Source organism: Mizuhopecten yessoensis, unplaced genomic scaffold, assembly GCF_002113885.1.
Source record: "Mizuhopecten yessoensis strain PY_sf001 unplaced genomic scaffold, ASM211388v2 scaffold2429, whole genome shotgun sequence".
Lineage (NCBI taxonomy): Eukaryota > Metazoa > Mollusca > Bivalvia > Pectinida > Pectinidae > Mizuhopecten > Mizuhopecten yessoensis.
In genome coordinates, this window is record NW_018404542.1 from 594,245 (window position 1) to 606,759 (window position 12,515).

At 38.3% G+C, this 12,515-nt stretch overlaps 1 protein-coding gene across 1 annotated transcript in view; it reads right to left on the reverse strand.

Annotated features, from left to right (window-relative positions):
* Positions 1–215: 215 nt before the first annotated feature.
* The window catches only part of LOC110445969 (NIPA-like protein 2), a 40,524-nt gene continuing 28,224 nt past the window's right edge, over positions 216–12,515 (reverse strand). The window contains exons 7-12 of the mRNA XM_021490887.1: positions 11,991–12,087; positions 10,342–10,477; positions 6,324–6,412; positions 5,643–5,706; positions 2,837–2,973; positions 216–1,113 (exon numbers count right to left, since the gene is read on the reverse strand). Of these exons, the coding sequence (XP_021346562.1) occupies positions 920–1,113; positions 2,837–2,973; positions 5,643–5,706; positions 6,324–6,412; positions 10,342–10,477; positions 11,991–12,087 (717 nt within the window). The 3' untranslated portion in view covers positions 216–919. The remainder of the gene's footprint in view (positions 1,114–2,836; positions 2,974–5,642; positions 5,707–6,323; positions 6,413–10,341; positions 10,478–11,990; positions 12,088–12,515) is intronic.

Consider the following 12,515-nt stretch of genomic DNA (forward strand, 5'->3'; position numbering starts at 1 on the left):
GACATTGTGTGTTGGTGAGGTGACATTGTGTGTTGGTGACATTGTTTGTTGGGGACATTGTGTGTTGGTGACAATGTGGGTTGGTGACATTATGTGTTGGTGAGGTGACATTGTGTGTTGGTGACATTGTGTGTTGGTGACATTGTGTGTTGGTGACAATGTGGGTTGGTGACATTGTGTGTTGGTGAGGTGACATTGTGTGTTGGTGAGGTGACATTGTGTGTTGGTGACATTGTGTGTTGGGGGTTGGTGGGTTGGTGACATTGTGGGTTAGTGACATTGGGCTACATGGTACTCCCTGTGCTAATGAATATGGTATAGGTTTCATGAGGTACAATTTCATAACCTTTGCTCACTTTCACATCAAATTTAGATTAGTAAAATATATTTGTTTAAACTTGTGTTATCATCTGAAAGAAACAACCGTACTCCAAGACGTCCCGTTCATCAGGAATGTAAATAACAATTGTACACAACTCTACCAGGGCAATCAAGCTCTGGCAGCAGATATACATCCAAGGACATAAACAAAATATTATAATGTTTTGGCAAGTTTAGAATTGTTACCTGACAATAAGTTTTTTTGTCTTAAAAACCTTCATCAACAGACAACATATACTAGCAATATCAAGTACTTGACAAACACCTACAACTAATTAAATATTGGTGAACTAGAAACCAACAGTATTTCTAAAGGAGGTATCACATCGAAGCTGCTACTGAATTAAAGATATTATTCACCTTTCAATGTTGTACATATTTTAACAATGAATTTCTTCATTTCCACTGGTCCACAGTTATCAAATTAAAAGCAAGGATTTATATAATGTATATCAAAGCTATGATGATATTAAAATAAATAATCTTTTGTACAAATTTGAATATTTTATTATATAATGGATATGTTAAATGATGGCTGTCATCCTGTGGCACCATAAGAGGTGGATGGTTTGGCGCCTACCGGGGAGTCGTCGTGACTAGAGAGCGTGTCTAAAGAAGTCGAACTCTCCTCTGGCAAAGGTGATAAAAATGGTGCTCTGTCATTGTCACTGAGGTGTTGGATATCGCCTTTTGGCTGGACTTCACCAACATTGACAGTGGCCAACAGCCAGCCTGCAACAAAACAATCAACATTGACAGTGGCCAATAGCCATCCTGCAACATAACAATCAACATTGACAGTGGCCAATAGCCAGCCTGCAACAAAACAACCAACATTGACAGTGGCCAATAGCCAGCCTGCAACATAACAATCAACATTGACAGTGACCAACAGCCAGCGTGCAACAAAACAATCAACATTGACAGTGGCCAACACCCAGCCTGCAACAAAACAATCAACATTGACAGTGACCAACAGCCGGCCTGCAACAAAACAATCAACATTGACAGTGACCAACAGCCAGCGTGCAACAAAACAATCAACATTGACAGTGGCCAACAACCAGCCTGCAACATAACAATCAACATTGACAGTGACCAACAGCCAGCGTGCAACAAAACAATCAACATTGACAGTGGCCAACAACCAGCCTGAAACAAAATAATCAACATTGACAGTGGCCAACAGCCAGCCTGCAGCAAAACAAACAACATTGACAGTGGCCAACAGCCAGCCTGCAGCAAAACAAACAACATTGACAGTGGCCAACAGCCAGCCTGCAGCAAAACAAACAACATTGACAGTGGCCAACAGCCAGCCTGCAACGATATCGCCTTTTGGCTGGACTTCACCAACATTGACAGTGGCAAACAGCCAGCCTGCAACAAAACAATCAACATTGACAGTGGCCAACAACCTGGGACCCTGCCAGCGGGTCAAAGTCATTCATGATAACTTAAACAAACTTGACAACCCTTTTCTCTGCATGCTTCTGGTCAAATATCATCACCTTAATGCTTTCTGTTAAGTGTGTCAAGGTCATTTTCATTTGCAAACTTTGTTAGGCTCCATTACAGGAAGCTACCAGCCAAATATTAAGATGTATGCCTTTCGGTTCTTTAGAAGAAGTTCTTTGACGTTTTTGACTTATTTGCACCTTCGACCTTGAAAACAGGCCAAGGTCATTATTGTTTTTAAACCGTATCAGGCTCTAACCCAGGAAGGTACCAGTCAAACATCAAAACTCTTAACATTTCCATTCTTTTGAAGAAGTATTTAAAGGAAAAGTTCACGGACACACCAGACACCATGGCATAATGACTTTCCTTTTTAGGCAGGTGAGCTTAAAATTTAGTCAGGAATGCACATTTAGAGATTATGTAGCTATGATCTTGATCTGAACATATGACATTGAGCTTCGACTGGTCTCGAGTGATCGATGTCAGGAATATTGGTGTGAAGTTTTATGAAATTTGGCTGTAATTTGCGTTAGGATCTGAAAAAACCAAATATCTGACTTTTTTTATCATCATGTGTAGCTGTAACCATGATCTTGAACATTTGGTGTCAGTCAGTGTTCTTGTGGTGTCAGTAAGCACATTTATATTGAATCAGATAGCACACTTGGATGACCTATGAGTAACAGTCTATATTGCATAAAGAAGGAGAATACATGCCCCTCATATGTCACAGATTATTCCCCTACCCGACCAGTGATTGATTCTACTTTTGAGGAGGCACGGCAATCTAGTGGTAGGACACAGGGCTCGTGAGCGAAGGGTTGCAGAGAGTTAAGAAAGATATTTGCTAGTTGCCAAGGCCCTATAACCATGGATAACAGTTTGTGAACCGCTTTGAGTCGACCTACGAACTAGGTTGTGATAAAGCAGTATAAGAACCTCTAACTATTATTATTTGACAGTCGACAGAGTTGTTCTGGGTTGTGAGACCTACCTGGGAATATGTTGCCTGTCACCTGCTGTTTACTATCTACAGAGGCCGTTTCAGACAAGACACCTGCTGACTCGGACCCACTCTCCGGGCTCCTGTTCATGGTGATGAAGTACACTCCCACAAACGACATCAAACACCTGTAGGTACAAAAGTTCAGGTCACATTCTGTATAGAGGACATTTTTATAGTGGTGTTATTTCTATGGTATGATAAAGCCACAAATTGAAAACAACAGCAATTTATTTTTTCTCAGCTTAGTAACACCACATACTCAAGTCCTGAAAAGGACAAATCCAACACCACACTTGAACCTGAAAATTACACTCCATGAAATTAAAGCTGAATGAATCAGTACTCATATACCCTAAAGCTCCTGTATTTTATGTCCTTTATATTTTAACCATAACAGTTGATTTATATCATTAACAGGCTGTGATGTCAGAAAGAGTTATGTCCCCTTCGTTGATTTATATCACTAACAGGCTGTGATATCAGAAAGAGTTATGTGCCCTCCATCGATTTAGATCACTAACAGGCTGTGATGTCAGAAAGAGTTATGTCCCCTCCGTTGATTTAGATCACTCACAGGCTGTGATGTCAGAAAAAGTTATGTCTCCTCAGTTGATTTAGATCACTAACAGGCTGTGATGTCAGAAAGAGTTATGTCCCCTTAGTAGATTTATATCATTAACAGGCTGTGATGTCAGGTAGAGTTATGTCCCCTCTGTTGTTTACATCGCTAACAAGCTGTGATGTCAGGAGGAGTTATGTCCCCTCAGTTGATTTGTATCACTAATAAGCTGTGATGTCAGGTAGAGTTATGTCCCCTCAGTTGATTTATATCATTAACAGGCTGTGATGTCAGGGGGAGTTATGTCCCCTCCGTTGTTTAATATCACTAACAGGCTGTGATATCAGGTAGAGTTATGTCTCCTCAGTTGATTTATATCACTAACAGGCTGTGATGTCAGAAAAAGTTATGTCCCCTCCGTTGATTTAGATCACTAACAGGCTGTGATGTCAGAAAGAGTTATGTCCCCTAAGTAGATTTATATCACTAACAGGATGTGATATCAGAAGGAGTTATGTCCCCTCCGTTGATTTAGATCACTAACAGGCTGTGATGTCAGGTAGAGTTATGTCCCCTCCGTTGTTTAATATCACTAACAGGCTGTGATGTCAGGAGGAGTTATGTCCCCTCAGTTGATTTGTATCACTAACAAGCTGTAATATCAGGAAGAGTTATGTCCCATTAATTGATTATATCACTAACAGGCTGTGATGTCAGGAGGAGTTATGTCCCTTCTGTTGTTTACATCGCTAATAGGCTGTGATGTCAGGAGGAGTTATGTCCCCTCAGTTGATTTATATCATTTACTCTTACCTGTATACTCTGTGTTGCTAATATTTGTAGAGCAAGTAAAATTTTCAGTTTTATTACTGGAAACTAAGTGGCCATATGGCACTGCAGGATCAGCAACATTGTGCCAAATGTCAAGATCCTGATGTACAGTGTACCAGTGATCCAGTGATCTACAGTGTAACAGTGATGTACAGTGTACCAGTGATCTAGTGTATCAGTGATCTACAGTGTATCAGTGATGTACAGTGTACCAGTGATCGACAGTGTACCAGTTTAAGTTTGCATGATGCTTCATCCACTAAACAAAAGGCTGACATAACTTGTGTTCAACATTATTTAATCAGAAATATGATATTGTTGGCCATAATTCAAAACTGCACAGCCCCTCTGTCTTTTAGTCCAAAGGTTTTTAGAATTTTCCAGAGTTGTGCCAATTCATGCCAATAACAGGCCTTAATTTAGACCTCCATGTTTTAAGCAAAAATGGATGTTTTGACATTTGGAGATTGTTATTGATGTTAAAAATGTATCTTTAATTAGGGACATTTTTCAGAAACAGTTCTTATTAAACTTTTTAATTTCTTTGAATTTTTTGTTTGATTTGGCTGTTTTGTTGGCCTTTTCCAAATTGCAACCTCACTAAAGATCAGCAAGGTATTGCCTTCCTATATCCAACAGATTTGATTAGGTTAAAATTTCACTTATCATTGTTTACCGTCAATAGTCCTAACTAACCTTATACCCGAAGTGCAGAAAATTTGTGAGGTTTACATTTCACGTAATTTTTGAGGCTCTACTAGACCACTAGATTGTTAAGATTTAACAATGCTGACATTCTGACCTATATAATCATAAAACCTGACAATTTATATTACGTTTACTCTGTTCATGGTGTCACCAATTTACAGGTAGTTCAGTCCGTCAGAAGACTGCTCCGCATAATGAGTACTGTTTTTGTCGGAAGGTCAATGCAAATTCCTTGGAACCTATACCTATAGAGGAAGGTCAATGTAAATTCCTTAGAACCTATACCTATAGAGGAAGGTCAATGTAAGTTCCTTGGAACCTATACCTATAGAGGAAGGTCAATGTAAATTCCATGGAACCTATACCTATAGAGGAAGGTCAATGTAAATTCCTTGGAACATATACCTATAGAGGAAGGTCAATGTAAATTCCTTGGAACCTATACCTATAGAGGAAGGTCAATGTAAATTTACTGGAGTATTATAGAAGTAACGCTGTAGATATCTAAACATTCTAACACTTGGCACAATTCTAGGGTAATTATGTTATATCTTGGTGATATATTAATTTCTTGTTCAAAATGATAATTTAAAATTTACTCCTTATTCAGTTTCACAACCAGGTAAAAAAACTTCAACTTTTTATGTATGAAAAAGTACTCTATGTGTACAAAGGACAGTGGGGAGATTTACGTACCCGACCAAGAACATACAGATCTCCAGGCCATTGAGTCCCCAGAACTCCTTGTAAAATACAATACCTGGAACGAAAATAGCATGGCAATAATGAATTGGTTTAAAATCAATGTTTGTTGAAGAAGAATTGACTACTGCTCCCACAAATCTGTTACAAACGCCACTAAAATAAATATTGCCCGCTATACCTACTTTTGTCCGATCTGTAAACAGTTTTAATGCCTTCCAAAATTCTTGAATATAAAAAGAATGTGAGTGGGGCTTCTTACAGATCCCACCACACACCTCAAGTGGTCATGTGTGACCTTTCATCTCTTAAAATGACCAATGACCATCAAAATGCCGAAATACTGGATGCCTAGTACCACTACTCATCACCCCTAACCCCCAACCCCACCCTCCGTTTAAAATCAGTTAATCATGGTTAAGGGATTTTTAGAACAGAAAAAGAAATGTGGGCATTTTGGATCCCAGTACATGTAACTAGATGCCATTTAGTATTCAGTGACAGATTAAAAGATAAAAAGTTCCAAATGTTAAAGACAAGTGAGATTCTTAAAAATTAAGATCATTTCATACATTTTGAAATATACAGTTAATTTTTAATGTCTGTAAATATCAGTATGGAGACCAGATTTCGTGAACATTTCAGACGATGACATTGTGTGAACTGCAGACTCACCCGCCATGATTGCACTGATGGTGAAGAACACAAAGTTGGTGGGGACCACCACTGTAGACTCAAAGCTCTTCATGGCTTCATTGAGAAATCTGAAACAGACAAAATCATGTCTTAGCTGAACAAAAGCGAAACACATCAGCTAGGTGATATTTTAACCTGAACCTTTCACCTGATTTGGTTAAATGTAACATTAATTACCTTGAAAGGAATTTATTGATGTCTCATATAACTGTAACCATGCGATTCTGACCTTGACCTTTGATCTCTGTATCTTGACCTCTTGGTATGCAATTTTAGACAGGTTGCTGACCTATCATTACTTTAAGAGAAATAACACAGGTGTAAACCTGTGAAATCTCCAATGAGGGAACTACTTTGCTCAATTTATCTTTCACTTTTTATGTTTCAAAATAACTCCAAAAAGCTTTCATTTGGTTCAGACACACCTGTTAAGATCATGACACACACCCTGTAGTAACTAGGAGATCATTTGACCACAGGATGTAGATTTTCAGTTTGTGTGAGTTTGGACTTGAATGAGGGAGTTTCGAGGAAGATTGATAAATTTTGGTCCAAATGAGTGTCCCTCCTACTGTGGGAGGGTTGACAGCTATGCAACTGATGTTTAATAATTTCAACAAAATGAACTTGACATTAAGCTCTATAATGCTGCCTTTACATCTGTTTCCATATCTACCAGGTAAGTGAAAATCTGGGGGAACTTTCTACCCATAAATCTGGGAGAAATGGGAGTTGAGAAAAAAGATTGATATATGCACACCATGACAGAAAATCAACAGTAGCAACTCCCTAGCCACACTTGTGGTATTTTCCCACACCAAATTGATTAAAATTTTGTCAAGATTACAGCTAATAAATTGTCAACGTTGAAGAAATAAAAAATCTGCAAATGTTGAAAAATCCACCCTTTTTGGGGCGATTAAAAAATCCTAATATCAATGATACATGTATTTGGTTTTTACAGTACTAGTAACACTCAGCGAATAGACATCATACATAGTTTGGGGATTCATTTTTTAAAGAGGCTGGAAAACGAAACATTGGATTATCTGTCAACTTTCTCCTCGCTGAATATGTGTTAAGATCACTGACATAAGGGTCCATTAGCGACGACAAGTGAGCTACCAGTTTGTTGGGTTCGTATGTTGATAGATACGTACCAGGTAAGATAAACATGACAGATTAAGCCACCAAGATGCACTACCGCGTGCACAGAACATGTCATTTAAGTTGAGATTTGGCTTAGTCTCTTGATAGGCACACATTTATCATTTCAAACCCAAATTCAATATTGTCAGTTGTGTAATTAATCTCATATTTTGCTTGGTGCAACGGGAAATAATCTGACAGAGTATGTAATGAAATCAATTAAACTGAAATATTGAAATTTCCGATGACATTGATATCAACAAGTGCACTTATACAGGTATTTGATAAATACTGTCTAGTACTTCTTGAAAAATAGTGATAACGAACTGAAATTGTCAAAATCGGAGATAGCTGCATAGCGACCATTTTGTTTTTCTGATCATACCTACAAAAAGCAATATATGATATTTGATGAAAGAATTTCAAGTGCTTTGTGAGAAATAGTGATAACGAAATTAAAATGTCAAAATTTAAGATGGATGTCTGTTGCCCATCCCATTTTTTCAATCTGTCTCAAAATGGAACAATTTCCACAATGACAGACAAGTGGGAAGCTACATGTGAAAACTGAAAATACAATTAGTCCCAATATTAGATATGAATAACTATGAACCATGGGAAACCTTCAAATAAAATTCAAGATTCAAGATGGCCATCTTTGTTTTCTTATCAGTCCCAAAATTCAATATGCTTGACTAAATACCATGGGCAGCCAACATATGAAAGTTGAGAAAGATGTCTCCAGCCTTTCTGAATAATATACAAACAAGCATTAACTTTCAAAATTCAACATGGCCACCTGTCCGCCATCTTGGCTTTCTGATCAGTCCCAACATCCAATAGGAATAACTAAGGACCATTGAAATTTCACATGTGAAATTTAAGAAAGATTCCTGAGAAATAGCACTAACAAGAATTGTTGATGGAAGGCCAGACAGAATGACGGATGGACAGATGGATGACAGATCACAGACTAAGGGTGATTTGAATAGCCCACCCTCTGATGATAGCATGCTAAAAATATAAATGGCATAAAAGTACATGCCAGTATTATTGAAACAAAAATGATCACATTTACACATACAATTTCAATATCTGCTTTGATTATGTTAACTGATTGCTAAAACAATACATACACAGCACTTGAGGGTTGCCTGTTATTAGTGTGTTTCTAACTAAGAATGCAGATTAAACCTCCCACTTTTGATTTCCTTTACTCCTGAAAACATTGCTAACTACAGTATGCTAGGTGGTGAGATGCTGTCAGAAGATACATGCAGATTGCAGCTTGGAGACAAAATCAATAATCAATCTCAAGAACTGTATAACAAGTCAAAACTTAGATGCCATTTTATAGTCTCAAAATTGAAGTTTCAGGAGGACATGATTGAAGGTTTAATGTGGGAATAAAAGACTTATGAAATGTTTAGGATTTAGATGTTGTTAACAAGCTTGTATCAATGTTACACTGCCGTCTCAGTACACCATCTGTTACGCTACACTGCCATCTCAGTACACCATCTGTTACGCTACACTGCCATTTCAGTACACCATCTATTATGTTACACTGCCATCTCAGTACACCATCTATTACGTTACACTGCCATCTCAGTACACCATCTGTTACGTAACACTGCCGTCTCAGTACACCATCTGTTACGTTACACTGCCGTCTCAGTACACCATCTGTTACGTTACACTGCCGTCTCAGTACACCATCTGTTACCTTACACTGCCATCTCAGTACACCATCTGTTACGCTACACTGCCGTCTCAGTACACCATCTGTTACGTTACACAGCCGTCTAAGTACACCATCTGTTATGTTACACTGACGTCTCAGTACACCATCTGTAACGTTACACTGTCATCTCAGTACACCATCTGTTACGTTACACTGCCGTCTCAGTACACCATCTGTTACGTAACACTGCCTTCTCAGTACACCATCTGTTACCTTACACTGACATCTCAGTACACCATCTGTTACGTTACACTGCCGTCTCAGTACACCCTCTATTATGTTACACTGCCATCTCAGTACACCATACATTACATTACACTGCTGTTTCAGCACAGTATCTATTACATTACACTGCTGTTTCAGTATATCATCTATTACATTACACTGCTGTTTCAGTATATCATCTATTACAGTACACTGCCGTCTCGGTACACCATCTATAATATTACACTGCTGATTCAGTACACCATCTATTATATTACACTGCTGTCTCAGTACACCATCTAAAATATTACACCACTGTTTCAGTACACCATCTTTTATATTACACTGCTGTTTCAGAATACCATCTATTATATTACACTGCTGTTTCAGTACACCATCTATTATGTTACACTGCTGTCCCAGTACACCATATATATAACACTAAACTCTCAGTACACCATCTATTATGAGATTACAGGTTAAGCTGCATGATCTCACAACATGATGGTATGAGGCAACCAATGCTGGGCCTCCTACAGGGATTTGTCTACCGTATCTACTACGTAGGAGGCATTGAAGAGCTAACACTGACCTCATTTCAGTTCTTGTAGCCTTAATTATCATTTCCATTTTTTTTTTACAGCAGTGTCCTTACCAGCATTCCCCAACTAATTGTCAAGTAATATTCAGAAGAGTGACTGTTTTCTGGTAAAGTGATACAACATATTGACCTGGGGTTATCCTGCTATCTATCAGCTGGACATCTATAGAATCAGTAAATACATATATATAAGGAACCTTACAGGGAACCTGGACCTGTAGGGTATTTGTAACAGGATAATGGAAATACATCAGAAATCAAATGAATGATGCTACCATTACTAAGTGTTAATGACTTACTTGACTTGTATAACCGCGGTGATGATCATGACAATAGCCATGGCGTACAGTATAGGGTGACCAAACTGGGACTGGCCCGCAAACGACAGCTGGATCATCCCCGACAGTCCTTTGGCACATATGACGGTGAAGGAGGCTGACAATGTAGTGTTAATTTAGTTAATGAAGTTAAGGACACAGCACCATAACTTATTTTCATATTAAAATCTGTATTACAGATCTCTGGAATAAATTATTATTGACACAAAATGATAGATATCCACACAAGTTTGAACCAGATTATTTTTTATTCAAAGCCCGAACATGTCACAATTTGGACACATCAAAGTTTTGATCTGTTTATAGATTTCAAAAATCAGCTTTATGATATAGTGTATTACAAATGAACAGCCATGTACAATAAACCAGTAGTCCTTACAGAAACTAGCAGTGTGAAACAGATATTGTAAATACTACTGTGATCTTATAGGGAGTAATACCAGTAATTATTATGTTTGTTGGGTACCATCAATATGTGTCTCCAGACAGGAATGCTCCCTCGGCCCTGTGGTTGTCACATAGCAAGGAACACTGACCTTGCCATTTAACTGTGGACCCTAAAATGGAAACTCACTCAAGGCATTCTCATACTTGACCTTTGTGTAAATTTTGATGAAAATCTGTAAGAAATGAAGTCGGTAGAGCCATGACACCCACAATGACTCGGGACCAGATGAGACTGAGTAACACTATAGGGCCCCTATAAAATGGTGGGGGCATACAAAATCTTCTATAACAATTTTTTTTTTTAATAAATTTTAAAACCTTTTTAAAGCTATAGATGGCATGTGTAAGAGGCTATGAGATGAAACTTACCTATAACAGAGGCTATGAGATGTGACTTACCTATAACAGAGGCTTTGAGATGAAACTAACCTATAACAGAGGCTATGAGATGTGACTTATCTATAACAGAGGCTATGAGATGTGAATTACCTATAACTGAGGTTATGAGATGTGAATTACCTATAACTGAGGCTATGCGATGTGACTTATCTATTACAGAGGCTATAAGAGGTGACTTACCTATAACTGAGGCTATGAGTTGTGACTTATCTATTACAGAGGCTATGAGAGGTGACTTACCTATAACTGAGGCTATGAGATGTGACTTATCTATTACAGAGGGTATATAACCGAGGTTATTAGAGGTGACTTACCTATAACTGAGGCTATGAGATGTGACTTATCTATTACAGAGGCTATGAGAGGTGACTTACCTATAACAGAGGCTAAGAGATGTCACTTACCTATAACAGAGGCTATGAGGGGCGACTTACCTATAACAGAGGCTAAGAGATGTCACTTACCTATACCAGAGGCTATGAGAGGTGACTTATCTATCACAGAGGCTATGAGATGTCACTTACCTATAACAGAGGCTATGAGAGGCGACTTACCTATAACAGAGGCTAAGAGATGTCACTTACCTATAACAGAGGCTATGAGAGGTGACTTACCTATAACAGAGGCTATGAGAGGTGACTTACCTATAACAGAGGCTATGAGATGAGACTTACCTATAACAGAGGCTATGAGATGAGACTTACCTAAAACAGAGGCTTTGAGATGAGACTTACCTATAACACAGGCTATGAGATGAGACTTACCTATAATAGAGGCTATGAGGAGATATATCACCACCTTCTTGATCTCCATCCAGTACAGTATCATAAACAGCACAACCAGGGATACCAGCTCTAAACACTATAAACAAAAGAATTCTTCACAATGTAGGATAACCCAATGCAGTTGAGACTAGAGCCATGAACACTTAACAAGAGGCCCAAGGGCCTTAGCGTTCACCTGAGTTATATCATAGGTACTGGTAGCTTTATTTTATTGTTTAGATGTGATGTGGAAATCAGCATGTAAACTATGTGAAATACAATACTTGTCATGTCATCAAAGGATAAGAATTTTAAAATATTTGTAAATGTTCCCTTTGGGGCCCCGCTCTAACCCCAGGGGATGGGGCAGGAAGTTTACAGGTTTACAATGTGATACCGTCATCCACCAAAGATGATTCTGACCAAGTAAAAATAATTTCCAACAGAAAATTGTCAAAATATACCCAAAAGTGTTGTTTCCCTATATAAACTATAGTAAACTTTACCCCCTCCCCAAGGGAGAAC